The 27,391-nt window shown below is 45.4% G+C and overlaps 1 protein-coding gene across 1 annotated transcript in view; it reads right to left on the reverse strand.

The window, feature by feature from the left end:
• Nucleotides 1–27,391, reverse strand: part of LOC138643323 (transmembrane channel-like protein 2) — a 230,008-nt gene that overhangs the window by 12,539 nt on the left and 190,078 nt on the right. Inside the window, exon 16 of the mRNA XM_069732252.1 lies at nt 26,815–26,893. Coding sequence (XP_069588353.1) covers nt 26,815–26,893 — 79 coding nt within the window. The remainder of the gene's footprint in view (nt 1–26,814; nt 26,894–27,391) is intronic.

The raw sequence follows: 27,391 nt of genomic DNA on the forward strand, positions 1-27,391 counted from the left end.
TTAGCTTCACCCGGTATGAAGGAAGTGAACCCTGTTGCGTTACAGGGCCGCGGAACTGCACAAAGAGCGCAAGCAAAGAGTCATAGAACTCTGTCCCAAGACTCAGGGGAAGAGTTCCTCTAGTCCTCTTGCGCTCAACACCTCTACTTGGGTGTCAGAGATTAAATAGAACTAATAATTTACTGCATAAGAGTGCATGCAGTGCCGCTCTGGCGGATGCCACTAACCACCCAGACTTGGGCCAGGAAAGCGCTCAATTAGCGCATGGCGCCGCACTGGTGGTCACTGCGATCAGATGCTGTATCGTGTTCTAGCTGTGCTGGATAGCACTGTCTGGTGCTAGGTAGCTTCCACCATTCACGAACAGTCAAAAACACTAGGGATGGGAATGATTCAGAGCTTTCATTCACCGACAGGCATAAATCCACACACACATGATAATAAGTTTACTCTAGTGCATGGCCATGCGGCCATACAAACCTTTTATAGCGGAAGCTCTCCGGGACCTTCCTAGGGGTCCAATAGGAGCTGCTACAGAATCTGAGCATGTGACCCCGACCTCCAATGAGAGGTTGTCCCTTGGGCATGCTCAGAAGAAGAATAGCAGGAATAGCTCGCTGCCGATCAGTACTGGTTACAATGGTTGAGCCTGGAAGGACAGCAGTAACCAGCCGCACAGTATCAGCTTGAGCCAGACACTGGGACCAACATCTCTGCTGAGCAGGCTCCACTGCGGCAGGAGGAGAATGGGAGACCACAGCGGACATGGTTAGAGATTCCCCCTGTGCAATGGAGGGAACTTGAAACCTAACAACAGAAATGTAGAAATTTTTGGCAATTTATTAAAAAAGAAAAACTGAAATATCACATGGTCATAAGTTTTCAGACCCTTTGCTCAGACGCTCATATTTAAGTCACATGCTGTACATTTCCTTGTGATCCTCCTTGAGATGGTTATACTCCTTCATTGGAGTCCAGCTGTGTTTAATTAAATTAAACTGATTGGAGTTGATTTGGAAAGGCACACACCTGTCTATATACGACATTACAGCTCACAGTGCATATAAAAAAAATGAGAATCATGAGGTCAAAGGAACTGGCTAAGGAGCTCATAGACAGAATTGTGGCAAGGCACAGATCTGGCCAAGGTTACAACAGAATTTCCGCCGTTCTCGATGTTCCTAAGAGCACAGTGGCCTCCATAATCCTTAAATGGAAGAAGCTTGGGACTCCCAGAAGTCTTCCTAGACCTGGCTGTCCAGCCAAACTGAGCAATTGTGGGAGAAGAGACTTGGTGAGAGAGGTAAAAAAAAAAAACCCCAAGATCATTGTGGCTAAGCTCTAGAGGTGCAGTAGTTACGAGATGGGAGAAAGTTTCACAAAACCAACTATCACTGCAGCCCTCCACCAGTCAGGCATTTATGGCAGAGTGGCCCAGCGGAACCCTCGTCTCAGTGCAAGACATATGAAAAACCGCATAGAGTTTGCTAAGAAAACAAATGAAGGACTCCCAGACTATGAGAAATAAAATTCTCTGCATAAGATAAGATAGACCTTTTTGGTGATAATTCTGAGCAGTATGTGTGGAGAAAACCAGGCACTGCTCATCACCTGCCCAATACAATCTCAACAGTGAAACATGGTGGTGGCAGCATCATGCTATTGGAGTGTTTTTCAACTGCAGGGACAGGATGACTGGTTGCCACTGAAGGAAACATGAATGCGGCCAAGTACAGAGGTATCCTGAATGAAAACCTCTTCCAGAGTGAACTGCACCTCAGACTTGGCCGAAGGTTCACCTTCCAACAAGACAATGGCCCTGAGCACACAGTGAAAATAACAAAGGAATGGCTTCAGAACAATTGTGTGACCATCCTTGACTGGCCAGCCAGAGCCCTGACCTAAATCCAAATTAGCATCTCTGGAGAGACCTGAAAATGGCTGTTCACCAACGTTCACCATCCAACCTGATGCAACTGGAGAGGATCCCCAAATCCACGTGTGACAGACTTGTTGCATCATTCCCAAGAAGACTTATGGCTTTACTAGCTCAAAAGAGTGCTTCTACTCAAAACTGAGCAAAGGGTCTGCATACTTATGACCATGTGATATTTCATTTTTTCTTTTTTAACAAATTTGCAAAAACTTCTACATTTCTGTCTTTTTCAGTCAAGATGGGGTGCAGAGTGTACATTACTGAGAAAAAATGAACTTTTTTGAATTTACCAAATGGCTGCAATGAAACAAAGAATGAAAAAATTAAAGGGGTTTGAATACTTTCCGCACCCACTGAATTAATAACAATATCATTCCGAGTATAATCGGAGAGTTCTACATAATACTTAAACTACAGTGGAATTCTGACAACAATGTGAGAGTTTTTCAGGTTACTTTAAATAATAAAATTCTGAAAACAATTTGAGAGTTCTACAGATTAATTTGAATGACGGTAGAATTCCGAGAACAATAGGAGAATTCCACAGAGGAATTTAAATAACTATATCATTCCGAGTACAATCATAGAGTTCTAGAGGATATTTAAACTCCAGTGGAATTCCGAGAACAATGTGAGAGTTCTACAGATGTTATTAAATAATAACATTCCAAGAACAACGGAAGAAGTCTACAGAATATTTAAACTGCAGTAGAATACCAAGAACAGTGGGAGAGTTCTGCAGAGTAATTTAAATAACAATAACATTACAAGAACAATGAGAAAGTTCTACAGAGTAGTATAAATAACAGTAACATTCCGAAAACAAGGGGCGATTTCTACATAGTAATTTAAATAACAATAACAATCTGAGAACAATCAGAGAGTTTTGCACAATATTTAAACTACAGTGTAACAATGTTAACGTTTTACAGGTTATTTTAAATAATAATAACATTGCTAGAACATTGGAACAATTCTACCGAAAATTTCAACTACTGTAGAATTGTAGAATTTAAATAACAGTAACATACCAAGAACAATAGGAAAGTTCTACAGATTAATTTAATAAACATTAGCATTCCTAGTACAGTGAGAGAGTTCTACAGAGTAATTTGAATAACAATAGGATTTTGAGAACATTGGAAGAGTTCTATGGAATAATTTAAATATCACTAACATTCCGAGAACAATGGGAGACTTCTACACAGTAATTTAAAAAGCAGTATTACAGTAACATTCTGAGAACACTGGGAGAGTTCTACATAATCTTTCAGTGCTCCTGCCGAAAGCAGTTTAAACCCTGTGGACGCCGGCAGGGGACGTGACAGACATCAGTATGTGAGTATGTAGTGTTTTTTTTTTTACTTTTACAATGGTAACCAGGGTAAATATCGGGTTAGTAAGCGCGGCCCTGCACTTAGTAACCCAATGTTTACGCTGGTTACCCGGGGACTTCGGCATGGTTGAAGACAGTTTCAACGATGCTGAAGTCTTTCCCCTGATCGTTGGTTGCTGGAGAGTGCTGTCTGTGTGACAGCTCCCCAGCGACCACACAATGACTTACCAACTATCACGGCCAGGTCGTATCGCTGGTCGTGATCATTGGTAAATCGTTTAGTGTAACGGTACCTTAATTTAAATAACCATCACATACCGAGAATAATGGAAGACTTCTACTCAGTAATTTAAAAAGCAGTAACATTCTAAGAACAATGGAAGAATTCTGCAGAGTAATTTAAGAAACATCTAAAATCTAAAGGATTTTTTAAACTACAGTAAAATTCCGAGAAAAATTGGAGAGTTCTACAGAGTAGTATAAAAAACAGTAACATTACAAAAACAATGGGAAAGTCAAAGTGGAAAATTAAGATACAGGCTGATCCAATTTAAGTGGAAATGCCTCAAGACAAGGAAATGATGCTCAGTATTGTGTGTGGCCTCCACGTGCCTGTATGATCTCCCCACAACACCTGGACATGCTCCTGATGAGGCGGCAGATGGTCTCCTGAGGGATCTCCTCCCAGACCTGTACTAAAGCATCTGCCAACTCTTGGACAGTCTGCGGTGCAACGTGACCTTGGTGGATGGTGCAAGACATGATGTCTCAGATGTGTTTAATTGGATTCAGGTCTGAGGAATGGGTGAGCCAGTCCATAGCTTCAATGTCTTCATCTTGCAGGAACTGCTGACACACTCCAGCCACATGAGGTCTGGCATTGTTCTGCATTAGAAGGAACCCAGGGCCAACCGCACCAGCATATGGTCTCACAAGGGGTCTGAGTATCTCATCTCGGTACCTAATGGCAGTCAGGCTACCTCTCATGAGCACATGGGTTCAAAGAAATGCCACCCCACACAGTTACTGACCCACTGCCAGACCAGTCATGCTGAAGGACATTGCAGGCAGCAGATCGCTCTCCAGGGCATCTCCAGACTCTATCACGTCTGTCACATGTGCTCAGTGTGAACCTGCTTTCATCTGTGAAGAGCACAGGGCGCCAGTGGTGAATTTGCCAATCCTGGCGTTCTGTGGCAAATGCCAAGCGTCCTGCACAGTGTTGAGCTGTGAGCACAACCCCCATCTGTGGACATCGGGCACTCAGACAATCCTCATGGAATGCTGACTTATATACAAACACCTAGCTAACTAGCTAAAATCTTGCTGCTAACAGTGCCAGCATCAGGAGCAGCCTCTCTGCGCTTTTACAGTGTCAAAATGGTGCTAAATCAAGAAGTCTGCTATTTATATAGAGAGGGACATGTGATTTCAGCAGCCAATGAAACAAGTCATTGTGTCAGGACAGTCTGGGTGTTTTCTGCGCCCTGATTGTCTGGCCACAATGTGCACACATAAAGAAAAAAAAAGACTGCTTACAAGAACGCCATGCTTCAGAGCTCTGCAAACTCGCTCCCCTCATCAAACACGTCACAAGCTGTTAGGGCTGGCGGAACGCACCTAGTAAATATTGAGATAATATAGGTGTGGTTGCAGCCTGGGGTTCACCATGCAGGAGTGGGACCTGCTGCTAGTATATGGCGGTACTATGTGGCGGTACATCGCCTAAATAGACACGGGTTCCGTGACTCGGTCTGTATAGTAGCGAGCTCTGCTGCTTCACAGAGTCGCCGGCATTAGGATAACGCTGTGCACTGTTAACCTCACAGAGGATCACAGCTAACTACAGAGCAGGTAGCATACAGTGGTCATACAGTCAGCATAGCACACAAACAACTCCTCTCCGGAGGTGCTAGAATTCTAGTGGCTATACAGCTGACCCTGAACACATGCAGGCACAGACCACAAGGTAGCTAAGCTCATAAACATAGGTTGATACTAGATAGAGAAAGCTCTCGAGGACCTTCCTAGTGGTCCAGTAGGAACTGCTTCAGGACCTGAGCATGTGACCCCCGACCTCCAATGAGAGGTCGTTCCTTGGGTATGCTCAGTAGCGGAAAAGCAGGACTTAGTCCCAGGAGCATCTGCTCGCCGCAGAGCAGTGCTGGTTACAATGGCTTAGCCTGGAAGATCAGCAGTAACCAAGTGCACAGTATCTGCCTGAGCCAGACGCAGGGACCGATGTCTCCGTTCAGCAGGCTCCAATGCGGCTGAAGAAGAATGGCAGACTGCAGTGGAGGTGGCTTGAGGTTCGCCTTGTGCAGCGGCAGGAACTTGACGCCTAACATTACCCCCCCCCTAGGGCCCCCCTCCTTGGGCCTCGCTACTCTCAAAGGCAGCAATAAGCTGCAGAGCCCGAATGTGCTCAGCAGGCTCCCAGGACCTGTCCTCTGGGCCATAGTCCTTCCAATCCACCAAATAAAATTTTTTGCCAAGAACCACCTTACACCTCAAAATAGCGTTCACTTCAAAATCATCCGTAGATGAACCCGATGTCCCGGCAGATGACTCAGAAAACCACGACATGTGAACGGGCTTTAGAAGAGACACATGAAAGGTGTTGGTGATACTTAGTGGTGGAGGAAGGGCCAGAAGGTAGACCACAGGGTTAACCTGTTCCAGGACCTTGAAGGGACCCAAGTAGCAAGGTGAAAACTAAGTGGACTCAACTCGCAGTCTGATGTTACGAGCGGAGAGCCACACTAAGTCGCCAGGAGCAAAGGTCGGAGCGGGGCGCCGATGTGCATCGGCGGAGGACCTCATTCTATCATTGAAGGCCCGGATGGCATCCTGCATGCGGTCCCAAATGTCCCGTGCCTCCACAGCCCAGTCTGTCACCCTGGAATTGGCGGAAGACAAGGGCATAGGCACAGGAACCCGCGGATGTTGGCCATAATGGAGGATGAATGGGGTTTGACCAGTGGAGTTGGCTATGGCGTTGTTTAGCACAAACTCCGCCCACGGTAGCAAGGATGCCTAGTCATTCTGCCTAGCAGAAACAAAATGTAGCAGATATGTATCCAAGGTCTAGTTGGCCCTCTCTACCAACCCGGATGGTATGCTGAAAAGAGATTCAGCTTGATGCTGAGTAGACGACAGAGCTCTCTCCAGAATCGAGACACAAACTGGGGACCCCGGTCACTGACAATTTTGTCCGGCATACCATGTAGGTGGAAAATGTGTTTTATAAACAACAATGCCAAGACCCGTGCAGAAGGTAGCCGTGGAAGAGGTACAAAGTGCACTGTTTTAGAAAAATGGTCGGTGATTACGCAAATGATGGTGCAGCCTCGGGACTTGAGTAAGCCCACCAAAAAGTCCATCCCGACCATCTCCCAGGGTCTGTCTGCCACCGGTAGGGTGCAAAGTAACCCAGCTGGCCGTTGTCGAGGAGACTTGGTGCAGGAGACACACGCCAGAATATAGTTTCCAACGTCACGGGCCATATGTGGCCACCGGTACGTCCTCACAAGAAGTTCAGATGTCCTTTTGGTCCCAAAGTGTCCAACCACCCTGGATGAGTGAGCCCGAGAGAGGACCTCTGGTCGCAAATTTGATGGCACAAAAGACTTCCCTGGGGGCACAGACTATAGCGAAACTGGAGCCACGGTCCTCAGGCTCTCAGAATGGACAATAAGCCGAGGTTCCTCCTCCTACGCTATGGAGTGGGAGAGAGCGTCGGCACGAATGTTCTGCTCCTCAGAGAGAAAATGTAGGGTGAAATGGAACCGGGAGAAGAACAGGGACCATCTGGCCTGGCGAGAATTTAGCCGCTGGGCAGTCTGTATGTATACCAAATTCTTGTGGTTGGTGTGAACTTGGAAGGGAAAGCGAGCCCCCTCCAGGAGGTGTCTCCACTCAGAGAAAGCCAACTTCATGGCTAGCAACTCCCTGTCCCCGATGGAATATTTCCTCTCCGCAGGTGTGAAGGTCTTGGAGAAGAAGAAGCCAGGATGCTTCCGACCTTGAGCATCCTTCTGGAAGAGGACTGCTCCAGCACCAATGGAAGAGGCATCCATCTCCATAATAAAAGGTTTATCAACATCAGGCGATGTAACATGGGAGCGCTAGCGAAGTGAGACTTAATTGAGAGAAAGGCTCTGGAAACCTCCTCTAACCACAATTTGGGATTTGCTCCCTTTTTGATGAGGGCAACCAAGGGAGCTACCAAAGTTGAGAAGTGGGGAATGAACTGGCTATGGTAAGTAATGAACCCCGTAAAGCACTGCACTGCTTTAAGAGAATGGGGCTCTTGCCAGTCTATCACAGCCTGAAGCTTGGCAGGATCCATAGCCAATCCCTGGGCGGAGATGATATAGCCAAGGAAAGGCAAGGACTCCTGCTCAAACACACACTTCTCCAACTTGGCGTAGAGGGAGATTGCCCGTAGGAGGTCGAAGACTTTGCAAACATCTCTACTGTGGGAGTCTATATCTAGAGAGTAGATGAGAATATCATCCAGATAGATTACAACTGAGGTGGAGAGCATATCCTGGACGATATAATTCACAAAGTATTGGAAAACGGCTGCCGTCTTCCATTCATCCTCCTCACGGATGCGAATCAGGTTGTAAGCACCCTGCAGATCTAGTTTAGTAAATAATCTCACTCCCCGCAACCTGTCGAATAGCTCTGATATCAGAGGGTATTTATTCTTAACAGTGATGGCGTTAAGACCCCTGTAATCTATGCATGGACGTAGTTCTCCATTCTTCTTCTGTACAAAGAAGAACCCTGCCCCTGCAGGTGACACTGACTTCCTAATGAATCCTCTTGCCAGATTCTCCTGGATGTATTAGGACATTGCCTCCGTCTCCGGGAGAGACAGGGGATAGACTCGACTCCGGGGAGGCTCTGCACCAGGCAACAGGTCAATAGGACAGTCATGGGGTGGTGAGGCGGAAGAGTCTCCACAGCTCTCTTGGAAAATACATCCGCATAGGGCCAGTAGTGCTTGGGGAGAGAGGAAAGATCTGCAAGTACTTCAGTAGTAGCAACCTGAACGCACTCCCTCTGACATCTGCCCTCACATGATTAACTCCATCCCAAAATTCTCCCTGAGGACCACTCTATATGAGGGGAGTGATAACGTAACCAGGGTATCCCTAGCAGGATCTCGTCTATTCCCTCGGGGACGAAAAGGAGGGAAATAATCTCCTGATGGGATGGAGACATAGACAATGTAAATGGGATGTCTGTTGTGTTATTTTTGAGGGCAGAGGCGACCCATTCACCACTCGTACAGTCACCGGCTTGGCAAGCATCACCAGGGTTATTGCGTGGCGTTGGGCGAAGGCTGAGGACATAAAATTCTCCTCTGCCCCAGAATCCACACAACGCTCGACTGTAAGAGTGGTTGGGCCAAAGAGGATTGTCCCTTTGAATGACAGTTTGGAGGAGAACGTCGCCGTGTCTAGTGTACCACCTCCCACATCCACTAGACGCTGACATTCCCCCGAACACTGGGAACATCTGGAGGCAAGATGTCCTGACCACCAGCAGACATGACTGACCTTGAGTGCACGAGCGGTCCGGGACTTAGATCCCGCTTGTAACATCCTCTTGGCCTCATGTCGCTCGGACATCTAGACCGGAGATTCCAGAGGTATGGCGAAGGTGGGAGCCAACCAAAACCTCTGCCTACACTGGGCTTGCTCCAACCTTCGCTCGTCAAAATGAAAGTCATTGCAAGTTGGAAACAGCTATTAACTCCTCCAGTGTGGCGGGAATCTCCCTAGTGGCCAAAGCATCCTTTACATGGTTAGCCAGCCCCCTCCAAAATGCAGGGATGAGGGCTTTATCCGGCCACTCCAGCTCAGATGCTAAAGTCCGGAAGCGGACGGAAAAATGGCTGACCAAGGATGAGCCCTGTGTCAGTGTCAGCAGTTGGAGCGCCGTATCATGTGTGACTTGAGGTCCCAAAAAGACCTGTTTCAGAGTGCTCAGGAACCAGAGAGCACTCTGCACCACATGATTGTTGCGATCCCACAGCGGCGTAGTCCACTCCAACGCTCTGTCCGACAAGAGGGATACAATGAATCCCACTTTAGCCCGTTCTGAGGGGAAACGTGCAGCCAGGAGCTCAAGGTGCATCGCACACTGGTTCACGAATCCCCTGCATGACTTGCTATCACCAGAGTACCTATCTGGCAGCGGGAGGCGGGATAAGGTCAGAACAGAGGTGGCAGTGGAAAAACTAGCTGCAGCCACGCTAGCAGCCTGAACAGCTACTGCGGTAACATCCACAGGTGAGGTTGTGCGCTCGAGAGCTGCCAACCTGCGCTCCAGCTGCTGGATGTACCGCTGCAGTCGCTGTTCGTCCACCATACTAGCCAAGAAACAAAAAAGATGGCTGAAAGCACTCATAGGCCGGAGCGCCCGTCCAGGTCCAGGGAACCCACTAGGACCATACGGTATATCAAAAGTAAAAATAGACAGTGCTCCATCCAGGTGTATAGACCAAAAACCAGTGAATTTATTCAGCCATGATAGCAACGTTTCGACCCTAGTGGGTCTTTGTCAAGCATGCAATACAGTGCCTGGGTTCGGCTTTAAATAGGGTGTATGCCACGCAGGGCACCAATCCCCATCAAGCCGCCCAATACCAAATAATCAATATGAATATATATCAAAACAGACATCAAACTACATAATGTTAAAAGCCCCCAACCGCCCATACTAGCACAATAAAGGGCAGATGATTATTATCCACCAGATCTTAGAAAACTGCAGTAATCACAATAGTGTATAAATAAACAAGTTCCGGCTTCAGTGTTGTCATGGTAGCGTCTTCCAATCACCGTCCACATAATATAGCATGTCCATGGAGAGAGCCAATAGCTGTCCAGCTCCTTCTATCGTCATGACTCCTCTCAACACCAATCATTGACTCTCATATAGCCGAAGAACATACCTCCCACCAATGTAGTAACTCCTAACACAGCCCGGAGTATGATGCGTCATCGATCAATGATCCCAAGATCCCTCTGTACCGCATCGTCAGAGGCGCGCAGGCGCACCACCGCCCGGCACTCCACACCGCATCACCAGAGCCGCGCAGGCGCATCACTGCCTGGAGCCGCCCCGTCACAAGACCGTGACACGAGCCAACCAGCGACAGTGAGCGCCACACGCCCACCCCATGACGCGAACAGGAGCCCACAGGCACTGGTTGCCGAGCAACCCACCAACTTCAGCCGCAACTCCTGCAATATAACCATACCCATACTGGACCAATGGTGTTGCAATTGCTAAGGAAAAAAAGATTATAACAGGGAAGGCTATAATATAGAATAGCATATATTACCCATCACAGGATGAAAATCCACCCATATCATACATGGACACAGTAAAAACACATACCATGCCCACATTGCTAAATCAATGTTGTAAATATATAAGCTATATAGTATGTTACAGGTTATCAGCCATATAGTGTAAATGTACGAGAGATACAAAAAATACAAAAAATATAGAAAAATAATTTTTTACAAAAACATACAAAAATATAGAAAAGACACCATCCATTACGAAGTATACCACAGTACATGCAACTGCAACAGCCGAGAGGCATAAGGAGGGGAGACGGACGTAATCCAACATCCTATGCGTGTCCCATATAACGCTTAATTGCATCCCGTCCTCCTGACAGACGACTGTGGCATATACTTCCTAAAAGAGAAAAGAAACAAAAACATACCACAGTAAACTCCATATGCAGCAGTGGGGACATTAAAAACAACTACCGATGACCGTAGCCCTTAATCCTAACGAACACAAGCATGTACATTAACATCAATATTCAAACCTTTTGGTTGTAAAGACTCCAAGGTGTAGATCCACGGGAGTTCCTTAGTTTTGAGCATCTGTAACCTATTCCCCCCCTCTTCTCAATGCAGGGACACTATCAATCACCCTGAATCTAAGTTGATTAACTGAGTGCCTATTTTCCAAAAAATGCTTGGGAACTGGTAACTCTGTTAACCCTGTCCTCACTGTGCTTTTGTGTTTATTTATGCGAGCCCGCACCTCCATGGTTGTTTCACCCACATAGGTGAGTCCACATGGGCATACAATCATGTAAACAACAAAATTTGAAGAACAGGTGTACCGTTCTTTAAGAAAATTTTTTCCCCGGTATGGGGATGATAAAAAAAGTCTCCTTTCAACATATTGTTACAACAGGAACAGCCCAAACACGGGAAATTCCCGTGCTTAGCTGTCCTGAGGGTGCTTTGGATCAAATTTCTAGAGGTCCCAATATCAGATCTTACAAGTTTATCTTTGAAATTATGACCACGCCTAAACGACATCATGGGGTATGTCTCAAAACTAGGAACAGCCGGAAGGCCCCGCTGTAATAAAGTCCAGTGTTTCCTCAATACATTACCAATACGGTTACTTACCGCATTATATGTGGAGACAAAAGGGATTCTGTCACATGTCGAACTAGCCCGAATCTTATTCCGAATGCTCTCCCGAGAGCAATTAGCAGCCTTAGTTTTATATCTAGCTACCTCATTTGCAGGGTAACCCCTTGCAATAAATTTTGCACACATCTCATCTAATCTCAAATCTACCCGGTTTTCGTCAGACACAATCCTTCTCACTCGTAGCAACTGACTCCAAGGAAGGGAACTAACCATTCTCCTTGGATGATTACTATCAAACGCCAGTAACCCATTCCTATCGGTCTCTTTAACAAAAATGTCTGTTCCAAGTTTGTCACCACATTTGTAGACAAGAGTGTCGAGGAATTGTATCTGCGTCTTTGACCAAGTTAGAGTAAACTGTAATTCGGGGTATATCTGATTAAGAGTACTATGGAAATCCTCCAACTCCTCCGAGGACCCCTCCCAAACCAGAAAAATGTCATCTATATAACGCCACCAGGCTCTGACGTGGCGCCAGAGGATGGAACTGTACACAAACTCGTCTTCGAGTACCGCCATGTAGATGGTAGCATAGGTGGGGGCCACATTGGACCCCATGGCGGTACCCCTCAATTGCAAGAAAAAATCATCCCCAAACAGAAAAAAATTCCGCCTGAGGATGAATTCAAGCAATGTGAGGACGAGCCGTGCACACTCCGGGGCCACGTCAGAGCCTGTCAGCACATGTGAGACCGCCTCCAACCCTTTATCGTGTTCAATTGAAGTATATAACGAAACCACATCAAAGGATGCCAAAATGGTGGCTTCTGAGATCGTGATGTTATCAATTTTATTAAGAAAGTCACCTGTGTCCCGAATATAGGATCGCGCTGATGTAGCATATGACCTTAATACCCGATCCAGAAAAATTGCAGTGTTGTTAAAGAGGGAGCCCCTCCCTGAGACGATAGGGCGCCCTGGTGGATTAAACAAATCTTTGTGTATTTTTGGTAATATATACAACACTGGAATCACCGGAGCTTCAATCATCAAGTATTCAGCCAGCTTGTGGTCAATGAGTCCCATGGCTAGGGAGTCACTGACCACAAGCTGTAGCTCTTTCTGAAAACGTAACGAAGGATTACATGACAGTTTCTCATATACAGCCACATCATTCAATTGTCTCAATACTTCTGCCCTATATTTCACGCTGTCCATTATAACCACTGCCCCACCCTTATCGGCTGATTTTATTGTAATTAAAGTATTATCAGCCAAGGCTTTAAGTGTCTTTCTTTCAGCAGCCGTCAGGTTATGGGTTGAAATCGATCTATAATCCCTCTTCACTTTATCAATATCCCTATGTACAAGATCGATATACGATTCTACAAAGTGGGTTTTGTTAGGCGGTTGAAAATTGCTCTTGCAATATAAACCCACTCCTTTAAGGGAAAAACCCCTATCCCGTACATCTGTGGTTGTACCAGAGAGTTCAGATCCTACAGACATATTTGATTTCTCAGAAAAATAGGTAGTCAACCTCAATCTTCTGAAAAATGCTTGTAGATCGACTTCCAACATAAACCAGTCAGGGTTATTTGAGGGGCAGAATGACAACCCCTTAGACAGTACCTTAATTTCAATATCAGACAGAGTCACAGATGATATATTAACCACCAATTTCTTACTGTCATCTAGTTGTCCTTCATGTTCCTTGTTCTCATTACGGTGTTCCGTCCCATCCGTTGATTCCGAGTTGTCCCTCCGTTTCTTATGCTTGCGGCCCCCTCTCCGGCCACGTCTCCGGGAGTGGTTTTGTCCACCTTCTCCTTTCCTAAAAAATGATGGTTGACCTTATTGGATCCTCCAGCATTGGAGTCATCTGTAGATTCCGAATCTGCAGTGGTGAAGCCAAAATTCGTTTGTTTTCTATCTTGAGGTCTTTTCCATCTCCTGGACCCATTATATTTCCTATTGCCACCATTGGGATGTGTATTGGGACCCAAATGCCAAGAAAAAACACGGCCCACCTTATAGTCCTCTGCATCCCGGAACCATTTGGTCCTTTTAGTGGTTTCGATATCACTCCTGAACTTCGTCAGGTTCTCCTCCATTTTAGTTCTCAGAGGGCCCCAGTCTTGTGATGTTACCTGGGTCTTCACCTGATCTTCCAGTTCAGAAATATTCCTCTTGATGGTACTCGTTTCAATTTTCAAAAATTCGATGTTCAGCAGCATCACATCAAACGCATATTTGTTCGAAATAGATTGGAATCTCATGCAAAATTGCGTATTGTCCAGTAGCAGAGTAGGCCTAAGGTGTGGTCGTAACCCCCGTGGGATCCTCCGTACCTTATAATATTCAGACAAAGTCATAACGTGTAGTTCACAGGAGATAAGTCTCCGTCTCTCATTCTCCAATTTTCTCCTGAGCATCTCAGTTGTTGGTCTACTGAGGAACGTAGTATCCATGCTCATGCCAGCCAGGATCCGAGCCGCATCATCATCGGTATATGAAAACATGACGGCATTCTCCAGCTCACCCACCTCTGGAATTGCAGATCCTTCCGCCATTGCGGTGTAAGGTGCACGTCAAACCAGGTTCCAATAGTACCAAGAAACAAAAAAGATGGCTGACAGCACTCATAGGCCGGAGCGCCCGTCCAGGTCCAGGGAACCCACTAGGACCATACGGTATATCAAAAGTAAAAATAGACAGCGCTCCATCCAGGTGTATAGACCAAAAACCAGTGAATTTATTCAGCCATGATAGCAACGTTTCGACCCTAGTGGGTCTTTGTCAAGCATGCAATACAGTGCCTGGGTTCGGCTTTAAATAGGGTGTATGCCACGCAGGGCACCAATCCCCATCAAGCCGCCCAATACCAAATAATCAATATGAATATATATCAAAACAGACATCAAACTACATAATGTTAAAAGCCCCCAACCGCCCATACTAGCACAATAAAGGGCAGATGATTATTATCCACCAGATCTTAGAAAACTGCAGTAATCACAATAGTGTATAAATAAACAAGTTCCGGCTTCAGTGTTGTCATGGTAGCGTCTTCCAATCACCGTCCACATAATATAGCATGTCCATGGAGAGAGCCAATAGCTGTCCAGCTCCTTCTATCGTCATGACTCCTCTCAACACCAATCATTGACTCCCATATAGCCGAAGAACATACCTCCCACCAATGTAGTAACTCCTAACACAGCCCGAAGTATGATGCGTCATCGATCAATGATCCCAAGATCCCTCTGTACCGCATCGTCAGAGGCGCGCAGGCGCACCACCGCCCGGCACTCCACACCGCATCACCAGAGCCGCGCAGGCGCATCACTGCCTGGAGCCGCCCCGTCACAAGACCGTGACACGAGCCAACCAGCGACAGTGAGCGCCACACGCCCACCCCATGACGCGAACAGGAGCCCACAGGCACTGGTTGCCGAGCAACCCACCAACTTCAGCCGCAACTCCTGCAATATAACCATACCCATACCGGACCAATGGTGTTGCAATTGCTAAGGAAAAAAAGATTACAACAGGGAAGGCTATAATATAGAATAGCATATATTACCCATCACAGGATGAAAATCCACCCATATCATACATGGACACAGTAAAAACACATACCATGCCCACATTGCTAAATCAATGTTGTAAATATATAAGCTATATAGTATGTTACAGGTTATCAGCCATATAGTGTAAATGTACGAGAGATACAAAAAATACAAAAAAAATATAGAAAAATAATTTTTTACAAAAACATACAAAAATATAGAAAAGACACCATCCATTACGAAGTATACCACAGTACATGCAACTGCAACAGCCGAGAGGCATAAGGAGGGGAGACGGACGTAATCCAACATCCTATGCGTGTCCCATATAACGCTTAATTGCATCCCATCCTCCTGACAGACGACTGTGGCATATACTTCCTAAAAGAGAAAAGAAACAAAAACATACCACAGTAAACTCCATATGCAGCAGTGGGGACATTAAAAACAACTACCGATGACCGTAGCCCTTAATCCTAACGAACACAAGCATGTACATTAAAATCAATATTCAAACCTTTTGGTTGTAAAGACTCCAAGGTGTAGATCCACGGGAGTTCCTTAGTTTTGAGCATCTGTAACCTATTCCCCCCTCTTCTCAATGCAGGGACACTATCAATCACCCTGAATCTAAGTTGATTAACTGAGTGCCTATTTTCCAAAAAATGCTTGGGAACTGGTAACTCTGTTAACCCTGTCCTCACTGTGCTTTTGTGTTTATTTATGCGAGCCTGCACCTCCATGGTTGTTTCACCCACATAGGTGAGTCCACATGGGCATACAATCATGTAAACAACAAAATTTGAAGAACAGGTGTACCGTTCTTTAAGAAAAAATTTTTTCCCGGTATGGGGATGATAAAAAAAGTCTCCTTTAAACATATTGTTACAACAGGAACAGCCCAAACACGGGAAATTCCCGTGCTTAGCTGTCCTGAGGGTGCTTTGGATCAAATTTCTAGAGGTCCCAATATCAGATCTTACAAGTTTATCTTTGAAATTATGACCACGCCTAAACGACATCATGGGGTATGTCTCAAAACTAGGAACAGCCGGAAGGCCCCGCTGTAATAAAGTCCAGTGTTTCCTCAATACATTACCAATACGGTTACTTACCGCATTATATGTGGAGACAAAAGGGATTCTGTCACATGTCGAACTAGCCCGAATCTTATTCCGAATGCTCTCCCGAGAGCAATTAGCAGCCTTAGTTTTATATCTAGCTACCTCATTTGCAGGGTAACCCCTTGCAATAAATTTTGCACACATCTCATCTAATCTCAAATCTACCCGGTTTTCGTCAGACACAATCCTTCTCACTCGTAGCAACTGACTCCAAGGAAGGGAACTAACCATTCTCCTTGGATGATTACTATCAAACGCCAGTAACCCATTCCTATCGGTCTCTTTAACAAAAATGTCTGTTCCAAGTTTGTCACCACATTTGTAGACAAGAGTGTCGAGGAATTGTATCTGCGTCTTTGACCAAGTTAGAGTAAACTGTAATTCGGGGTATATCTGATTAAGGGTACTATGGAAATCCTCCAACTCCTCCGAGGACCCCTCCCAAACCAGAAAAATGTCATCTATATAACGCCACCAGGCTCTGACGTGGCGCCAGAGGATGGAACTGTACACGAACTCGTCCTTGAGTACCACCATGTAGATGTTAGCATAGGTGAGGGCCACATTGGACCCCAATGCGGTACCCCTCAATTGCAAGAAAAAATCATCCCCAAACAGAAAAAAATTCCGCCTGAGGATGAATTCAAGCAATGTGAGGACGAGCCGTGCACACTCCGGCGTGAAATATAGGGCAGAAGTATTGAGACAATTGAATGATGTGGCTGTATATGAGAAACTGTCATGTAATCCTTCGTTACGTTTTCAGAAAGAGCTACAGCTTGTGGTCAGTGACTCCCTAGCCACGGGACTCATTGACCACAAGCTGGCTGAATACTTGATGATTGAAGCTCCGGTGATTCCAGTGTTGTATATATTACCAAAAATACACAAAGATTTGTTTAATCCACCGGGGCGCCCTATCGTCTCAGGGAGGGGCTCCCTCTTTAACAACACTGCAATTTTTCTGGATCGGGTATTAAGGTCATATGCTACATCAGCGCGATCCTATATTCGGGACACAGGTGACTTTCTTAATAAAATTGATAACATCACGATCTCAGAAGCCACCATTTTGGCATCCTTTGATGTGGTTTCGTTATATACTTCAATTGAACACGATAAAGGGTTGGAGGCGGTCTCACATGTGCTGACAGGCTCTGACGTGGCCCCGGAGTGTGCACGGCTCGTCCTCACATTGCTTGAATTCATCCTCAGGCGGAATTTTTTTCTGTTTGGGGATGATTTTTTCTTGCAATTGAGGGGTACCGCCATGGGGTCCAATGTGGCCCCCACCTATGCTAACATCTACATGGCGGTACTCGAGGACGAGTTCGTGTACAGTTCCATCCTCTGGCGCCACGTCAGAGCCTGGTGGCATTATATAGATGACATTTTTCTGGTTTTGGAGGGGTCCTCGGAGGAGTTGGAGGATTTCCATAGTACTCTTAATCAGATATACCCCGAATTACAGTTTACTCTAACTTGTTCAAAGACACAGATACAATTCCTCGACACTCTTGTCTACAAATGTGGTGACAAACTTGGAACAGACATTTTTGTTAAAGAGACCGATAGGAATGGGTTACTGGCGTTTGATAGTAATCATCCAAGGAGAATGGTTAGTTCCCTTCCTTGGAGTCAGTTGCTACGAGTGAGAAGGATTGTGTCTGACGAAAACCGGGTAGATTTGATATTAGATGAGATGTGTGCAAAATTTATTGCAAGGGGTTACCCTGCAAATGAGGTAGCTAGATATAAAACTAAGGCTGCTAATTGCTCTCGGGAGAGCATTCGGAATAAGATTCAGGCTAGTTCGACATGTGACAGAATCCCTTTTGTCTCCACATATAATGCGGTAAGTAACCGTATTGGTAATGTATTGAGGAAACACTGGACTTTATTACAGCGGGGCCTTCCGGCTGTTCCTAGTTTTGAGACATACCCCATGATGTCGTTTAGGCGTGGTCATAATTTCAAAGATAAACTTGTAAGATCTGATATTGGGACCTCTAGAAATTTGATCCAAAGCACCCTCAGGACAGCTAAGCACGGGAATTTCCCGTGTTTGGGCTGTTCCTGTTGTAACAATATGTTGAAAGGAGACTTTTTTTATCATCCCCATACCGGGAAAAAATTTTTTCTTAAAGAACGGTACACCTGTTCTTCAAATTTTGTTGTTTACATGATTGTATGCCCATGTGGACTCACCTATGTGGGTGAAACAACCATGGAGGTGCGGGCTCGCATAAATAAACACAAAAGCACAGTGAGGACAGGGTTAACAGAGTTACCAGTTCCCAAGCATTTTTTGGAAAATAGGCACTCAGTTAATCAACTTAGATTCAGGGTGATTGATAGTGTCCCTGCATTTAGAAGAGGGGGGAATAGGTTACAGATGCTCAAAACTAAGGAACTCCGGTGGATCTACACCTTGGAGTCTTTACAACCAAAAGGTTTGAATATTGATTTTAATGTACATGCTTGTGTTCGTTAGGATTAAGGGCTACGGTCATCGGTAGTTGTTTTTAATGTCCCCACTGCTGCATATGGAGTTTACTGTGGTATGTTTTTGTTTCTTTTCTCTTTTAGGAAGTATATGCCACAGTCGTCTGTCAGGAGGACGGGATGCAATTAAGCGTTATATGGGACACGCATAGGATGTTGGATTACGTCCGTCTCCCCTCCTTATGCCTCTCGGCTGTTGCAGTTGCATGTACTGTGGTATACTTCATAATGGATGGTGTCTTTTCTATATTTTTGTATGTTTTTGTAAAAAATTATTTTTCTATATTTTTTTGTATTTTTTGTATCTCTCGTACATTTACACTATATGGCTGATAACCTGTAACATACTATATAGCTTATATATTTACAACATTGATTTAGCAATGTGGGCATGGTATGTGTTTTTACTGTGTCCATGTATGATATGGGTGGATTTTCATCCTGTGATGGGTAATATATGCTATTCTATATTATAGCCTTCCCTGTTATAATCTTTTTTTCCTTAGCAATTGCAACACCATTGGTCCGGTATGGGTATAGTTATATTGCAGGAGTTGCGACTGAAGTTGGTGGGTTGCTCGGCAACCAGTGCCTGTGGGCTCCTGTTCGCGTCATGGGGTGGGCGTGTGGCGCTCACTGTCGCTGGTTGGCTCGTGTCACGGTCTTGTGACGGGGCGGTTCCAGGCAGTGATGCGCCTGCGCGGCTCTGGTGATGCGGTGTGGAGTGCCGGGCAGTGGTGCGCCTGCGCGCCTCTGACGATGCGGTACAGAGGGATCTTGGGATCATTGATCGATGACGCATCATACTCCGGGCTGTGTTAGGAGTTACTACATTGGTGGGAGGTATGTTCTTCGGCTATATGAGAGTCAATGATTGGTGTTGAGAGGAGTCATGACGATAGAAGGAGCTGGACAGCTATTGGCTCTCTCCATGGACATGCTATATTATGTGGACGGTGATTGGAAGACGCTACCATGACAACACTGAAGCCGGAACTTGTTTATTTATACACTATTGTGATTACTGCAGTTTTCTAAGATCTGGTGGATAATAATCATCTGCCCTTTATTGTGCTAGCATGGGCGGTTGGGGGCTTTTAACATTATGTAGTTTGATGTCTGTTTTGATATATATTCATATTGGTATTATTTGGTATTGGGCGGCTTGATGGGGATTGGTGCCCTGCATGGCATACACCCTATTTAAAGCCGAACCCAGGCACTGCACCATACTAGCCAGACACTGGCGCTAGTATACTGTTAGGGCTGGTGGAACACACCGAGTAAATATTGAGATAATATAGGTGCATTCGCAGCCCAGGGTCCACCGTGCAGGAGTGGGACCTGCTGCTAGTATATGGTGGTACTATATGGTTGTACAACGCCTGAATAGACATGGGTTCTGTCACGCGGTCAGTATAGGAGCGAGCTCTGTTGCTTCACAGAGTCGCCTGGATTAGGTTGATACTAGCACCGTGTGGCCATGCAAACCTTTTATAGAGAAAGCTCTCCAGGACCTTCCTAGTGGTCCAATAGGAACTGCTTCAGGACCTGAGCATGTGACCCCCGACCTCCAATGAGAGGTCGTTCCTTGGGCATGCTCAGTAGCAGAAAAGCAGAACTTAGTCCCAGGAGCGTCTGCTCGCCGCAGAACAGTGCTGGTTACAATGGCTGAGCCTGGAAGATCAGCAGTAACCAAGCGCACAGTATCTGCCTGAGCCAGACACTGGGACCGACGTCTCAGCTGAGCAGGCTCCACTGCAGCTGAAGAAGAATGGGAGACCGCAGCTGAGGAGGCTTGAGATTCCCCTTGTGCGGCGGCGGGAACTCGACACCTAACACAAGCCCTCATGATACACCACCATTATCATTAATAAAGTGCTGAAAATACTTTTGTGGCAACACAAATATTTTCCGGCACTTTCTGTGGAATGTTACAGATTTTTTCAAATTTTATAAAATTTTGCTCAAGTTTCTGATTACGAATCAAAATGTGCCATATTTGTGCCAAATTTATGTTTGGTGATCATTTTCCAAACAAATTCGTTCATCACTACTAAGGTTTTCTTTATATGTCATTTTATAAATATATTTTCTAATAAACATATATTTTAAGGGTTATATGATCACTAGATGTTTGTATAGATTATATAGTCGGGTTAAATGTAACGATTTGTTCAATGTGTTTACATTGTGGAATACTATGTATACGATTGTTAACCCCTTCCCGACCTTTGACGCCACGTAGGCGTCATGAAAGTCGGTGCCATTCCGACCCATGACGCCTATGCGGCGTCATGGAAAGATCGCGTCCCTGCAGACCGGGTGAAAGGGTTAACTCCCATTTCACCCGATCTGCAGGGACAGGGGGAGTGGTAGTTTAGCCCAGGGGGGGTGGCTTCACCCCCTCGTGGCTACGATCGCTCTGATTGGCTGTTGAAAGTGAAACTGCCAATCAGAGCGATTTGTAATATTTCACCCATTATAACGGGTGAAATATTACAATCCAGCCATGGCCGATGCTGCAATATCATCGGCCATGGCTGGAAATACTAGTGTGCCCCCACACCACCCCTCCGATCGCCCCCCCACCCCCCCGATCTGGCCGGTACACTGCTCCGGCTCCCCTCCGTCCAGTGCTCCGCTCCCCCCCGTGCTCGTGTCCGCTCCCCCCGTGCTCCAATCACCCCCCCGTGCTCCAATCACCCCCCCTGCACTCCGATCCACCCCCCCCCGTGCTCCGTTCCACCCCCCGTGCTCCATTCCAGCCCCCCCGTGCTCCGTTCCACGCCCCCCGCGCTCCGTTCCACCCCTCCCGCGCTCCGATTCCCCCCCCCGTGCTCCGATCCCCCCCCCCCGTGGTCCCCCCCCACCCTATCATACTTACCGATCCAGCCGTGGTCCCGTCCGTCTTCTCCCGGGCGCCGCCATCTTCCAAAATGGCGGGCGCATGCGCAGTGCGCCCGCCGAATCTGCCGGCCGGCAGATTCGTTCCAAAGTGCATTTTGATCACTGAGATATATTCTATCTCAGTGATCAAAATAAAAAAAATAATAAATGACCCCCCCCTTTGTCACCCCCATAGGTAGGGACAATAAAAAAATAAAGAAATTTTTTTTTTTCCACTAATGTTAGAATAGGGTTAGGGGTAGGGTTAGGGTTAGGGGTAGGGTTAGGGTTAGGGGTAGGGTTAGGGGTAGGGCTAGGGTTAGGGTTAGGGTTAGGGGTAGGGGTAGGGGTAGGGTTAGGGGTAGGGTTAGGGTTAGGGGTAGGGGTAGGGCTAGGGGTAGGGTTAGGGTTAGGAATGTGCACACGTATTCTGGTCCTCTGCGGATTTTTCCGCTGCGGATTTGATAAATCCGCAGTGCTAAACCGCTGCGGATTTATGGCGGATTTACCGCGTTTTTTTCTGCGCATTTCACTGCGGTTTTACAATTGCGATTTTCTATTGGAGCAGTTGTAAAACCGCTGCGGAATCCGCACAAAGAAGTGACATGCTGCGGAATGTAAACCGCTGCGTTTCCGTGCAGTTTTTCCGCAGCATGTGTACAGCGATTTTTGTTTCCCATAGGTTTACATTGAACTGTACACTCATGGGAAACTGCTGCGGATCCGCAGCGTTTTCCGCAGCGTGTGCACATACCTTTAGAATTAGGCTATGTGCACACGGTGCGGATTTGGCTGCGGATTCGCAGCAGTGTTCCATCAGGTTTACAGTACCATGCAAACATATGGAAAACCAAATCCGCTGTGCCCATGGTGCGGAAAATACCGCGCGGGAACGCTGCGTTGTATTTTCCGCAGCATGTCAATTCTTTGTGCGGATTCCGCGGCGTTTTACACCTGTTCCTCAATAGGAATCCGCAGGTGAAATCCGCACAAAAAAACACTGGAAATCCGCGGAAAATCCGCAGGTAAAACACAGTGCCTTTTACCCGCAGATTTTTCAAAAATGGTGCGGAAATATCTCACACGAATCCGCAACGTTGGCACATAGCCTTAGGGTTAGGGTTGGAATTAGGGTTGTGGTTAGGGTTAGGGGTGTGTTGGGGTTAGTGTTGTGGTTAGGGGTGTGTTGGGGTTAGGGTTGTGATTAGGATTATGGCTACAGTTGGGATTAGGGTTAGGGGTGTGTTGGGGTTAGTGTTGGAGTTAGAATTGAGGGGTTACCACTGTTTAGGCACATCAGGGGTCTCCAAACGCAACATGGCGCCACCATTGATTCCAGCCAATGTCGCATTCAAAAAGTCAAATGGTGCTCCCTCACTTCCGAGCCCTGACGTGTGCCCAAACAGTGGTTTACCCCCACATATGGGGTACCAGCATACTCAGGACAAACTGCGCAACAATTACTGGGGTCCAATTTCTCCTGTTACCCTTGTGAATCTAAAAAAATGCTTGCTAAAACATAATTTTTGAGGAAAGAAAAATGATTTTTTATTTTCACGGCTCTGCGTTGTAAACGTCTGTGAAGCACTTGGGGGTTCAAAGTGCTCACCACACATCTAGATAAGTTCCTTTCGGGGTCTAGTTTCTAAAATGGGGTCACTTGTGGGGGGTTTCTACTGTTTAGGCACACCAGGGGCTCTGCAAACGCAACGTGACACCCGCAGACCATTCCATCAAAGTCTGCATTTCAAAAGTCACTACTTCCCTTCTGAACCCCGACGTGTGCCCAAACAGTGGTTTACCCCCACATATGGGGTATCAGCGTACTCAGGAGAAACTGGACAACAACTTTTGGGGTCCAATTTCTCCTGTAACCCTTGGGAAAATAAAAAATTCTGGGCTAAATAATTATTTTTGAGGAAAGAAAACGTATTTATTATTTTCACGGCTCTGCATTATAAACTTCTATGAAGCACTTGGGGGTTCAAAGTGCTCACCACACATCTAGATAAGTTCCTTTCAGGGTCTAGTTTCCAAAATGGGGTCACTTGTGGGGGGTTTCTACTGTTTAGGCACATCAGGGGCTCTGCAAACGCAACGTGACGCCCGCAGAGCATTCCATCAAAGTCTGCATTTCAAAACGTCACTACTTCAATTCCAAGCCCCGGCATGTGCCCAAACAGTAGTTTACCCCCACATATGGGGTATCACCGTACTCAGGAGAAACTGGACAACAAATATTGGGGTCAAATTTCTCCTGTTACCCTTGGGAAAATTAAAAAATTCTGGACTAAATAATTATTTTTGAGGAAAGAAAACGTATTTATTATTTTCACGGCTCTGCATTATAAACTTCTATGAAGCACTTGGGGGTTCAAAGTGCTCACCACACATCTAGATAAGTTCCTTTGGGGGTCTAGTTTCCAAAATGGGGTCACTTGTGGGGGGTTTCTACTGTTAAGCCACATCAGGGGCTCTGCAAACGCAACGTGACGCCCACAGAGCATTCCATCAAAGTCTGCATTTCAAAACGTCACTACTTCACTTCCGAGCCCCGGCATGTGCCCAAACAGTGATTTACCCCCACATATGGGGTATCAGCGTACTCAGGAGAAACTGGACAACAACTTTTGGGGTCAAATTTCTCCTGTTACCCTTGGGAAAATAAAAAATTGCAGGCTAAAAGATCATTTTTGAGAAAATAATTTTTTTTTTTATTTTCATGGCTCTGCGTTATAAACTTCTGTGAAGCACTTGGGGGTTCAAAGTCCTCACCACACATCTAGATTAGTTCCTTTGGGGGTCTAGTTTCTAAAATGGTGTCATTTCTGGGGGATCTCCAATGTTTAGGCACACAGGGGCTCTCCAAACGTGACATGGTGTCCGCTAATGATTGGAGCTAATTTTCCATTTAAAAAGCCAAATGGCGTGCCATCCCTTCCGAGCCCTGCCGTGCGCCCAAACAGTGGTTTACCCCCACATATGGGGTATCAGCGTACTCAGGACAAACTGGACAACAATATTTGGGGTCCAATTTCTCCTATTATCCTTGGCAAAATAGGAAATTCCAGGCTAAAAAATCATTTTTGAGGAAAGAAAAATTATTTTTTATTTTCATGGCTCTGCGTTATAAACTTCTGTGAAGCACCTGGGGGTTTAAAGTGCTCAATATGCATCTAGATAAGTTCCCTGGGGGGTCTAGTTTCCAAAATGGGGTCACTTGTGCGGGAGCTCCAATGTTTAGGCACACAGGGGCTCTCCAAACGCGACATGGTGTCCGCTAACAATTGGAGCTAATTTTCCATTCAAAAAGTCAAATGGCGCGCCTTCTCTTCCGAGCCCTGCCGAGTGCCCAAACAGTGGTTTACCCCCACATATGAGGTATCGGCGTACTCGGGAGAAATTGCCCAACAAATTTTATGATCCATTTTATCCTACTGCCCATGTGAAAATGAAAAAATTGAGGTGAAAAGAATTTTTTTGTGAAAAAAAATTACTTTTTCATTTTTACAGATCAATTTGTGAAGCACCTGAGGGTTTAAAGTGCTCACTAGGCATCTAAATTAGTTCCTTGGGGGGTCTAGTTTCCAAAATGGGGTCACTTGTGGGGGAGCGCCAATGTTTAGGCACACAGGAGCTATCCAAACGCGACATGGTGTCCACTAACGATGGAAATAATTTTTCATTCAAAAAGTCAAATGGCGCTCCTTCCCTTCCGAGCCTTACCATGTGCCCAAACAGTGGTTTACCTCCACATGTGAGGTATTGGTGTACTCAGGAGAAATTGCCCAACACATTTTAGGATCCATTTTATCCTGTTGCCCATGTGAAAATGAAAAAATTGAGGCTAAAAGAATTTTTTTGTGAAAAAAAAGTACTTTTTCATTTTTACGGATCAATTTGTGAAGCACCTGGGGGTTCAAAGTGCTCACTATGCATCTAGATAAGTTCCTTGGGGCGTCTAGTTTCCAAAATGGGGTCACTTGTGGGGGAGCTCCAATTTTTAGGCACACGGGGGCTCTCCAAACGTGACATGGTGTCCGCTAAAGAGTGGAGCCAATTTTTGATTCAAAAAGTCAAATGGCGCTCCTTCCCTTCCAAGCCCTGCCGTGCGCCAAAACAGTGGTTTACCCCCACATTTGAGGTATCAGCGTACTCAGGACAAATTGGACAACAACTTTCGTGGTTCAGTTTCTCCTTTTACCATTGGGAAAATAAAAAAATTGTTGCTAAAAGATAATTTTTGTGACTAAAAAGTTAAATGTTCATTTTTTCCTTCCATGTTGCTTCTGCTGCTGTGAAGCACCTGAAGGGTTAATAAACTTCTTGAATGTGGTTTTGAGTACCTTGAGGGGTGCAGTTTTTAGAATGGTGTCACTTTTGGGTATTTTCAGCCAAATAGACCCCTCAAACTGACTTCAAATGTGAGGTGGTCCCTAAAAAAAATGGTTTTGTAAATTTCGTTGTAAAAATGACAAATCGCTGGTCGAATTTTAACCCTTATAACTTCCTAACAAAAAAAAATTTTGTTTCCAAAATTGTGCTGATGTAAAGTAAACATGTGGGAAATGTTATTTATTAACTATTTTGTGTCACATATCTCTCTGGTTTAACAGAATAAAAATTCAAAATGTGAAAATTGCGAAATTTTCAAAATTTTCGCCAAATTTCCGTGTTTATCACAAATAAATGCAGAATTTATTGACCTAAATTTACCACTAACATGATGCCCAATATGTCACGAAAAAACAATCTCAGAACCGCTAGGATCCGTTGAAGCGTTCCTGAGTTATTACCTCATAAAGGGACACTGGTCAGAATTGCAAAAAACGGCAAGGTCTTTAAGGTCAAAATAGGCTGGGTCTTGAAGGGGTTAAGTATTGATGCCATTCCCTTTTCCTTTTCCTCCCATGTACCTCACCCCTTTTCCCCTTTTTATTTCTGTACTCCTCAACCTTTTAAACTGTTTAAATGAAAACTTAATAAACATATTTGACACTAAAATAAAATAACATCTTACCATCTGCATTTTCTTCTTCAAATCTATGTTTGCTTGCTGATAGGCTTTTGATACAGCATTCAGGTAATAAATTGCTAATCTGAAAGACACATTTGTGAAAAGCAGTGATTAGTGACATTTAAGTAATTAAATAAAGAATTTGGACCCGTGGAAGTGAACGCAGCTCGAAACAGCTGTAGTCTCATTTTGTCTCTGTACATTTCTCCCGCCGCCATGCTTTAATCGTTTTGAATAAAGGACTGCCTCAGGAATGGTTGAGTGCTACTCATTCTTTCACTCTGGACATTTTGTTCCACTATTTTTCTTGGTAAGCACCAGAGTTCCTTTCTTCTCCGGAGTTCCATGGAGCTAATTAGACAGGGACTCCTGTACTAGTGTACTGGTCCCGGTGCCGGGCTTAGTTTCTTTCCTCGGCTAAGTTATTATTACATTCAGTATACAATGGCTACAGAATTGTAAGACTATCCTTGCGGCTTATATACAGTTGAAACCAGAAGTTTACATACACTATAAAAAAGAAACATATGCATTTTTTCTCAATATCTGAAATGGAATTAGAATAAACCTTTCCCGCTTT

Source organism: Ranitomeya imitator, chromosome 6 (genome assembly GCF_032444005.1).
Source record: "Ranitomeya imitator isolate aRanImi1 chromosome 6, aRanImi1.pri, whole genome shotgun sequence".
Classification (NCBI taxonomy): domain Eukaryota; kingdom Metazoa; phylum Chordata; class Amphibia; order Anura; family Dendrobatidae; genus Ranitomeya; species Ranitomeya imitator.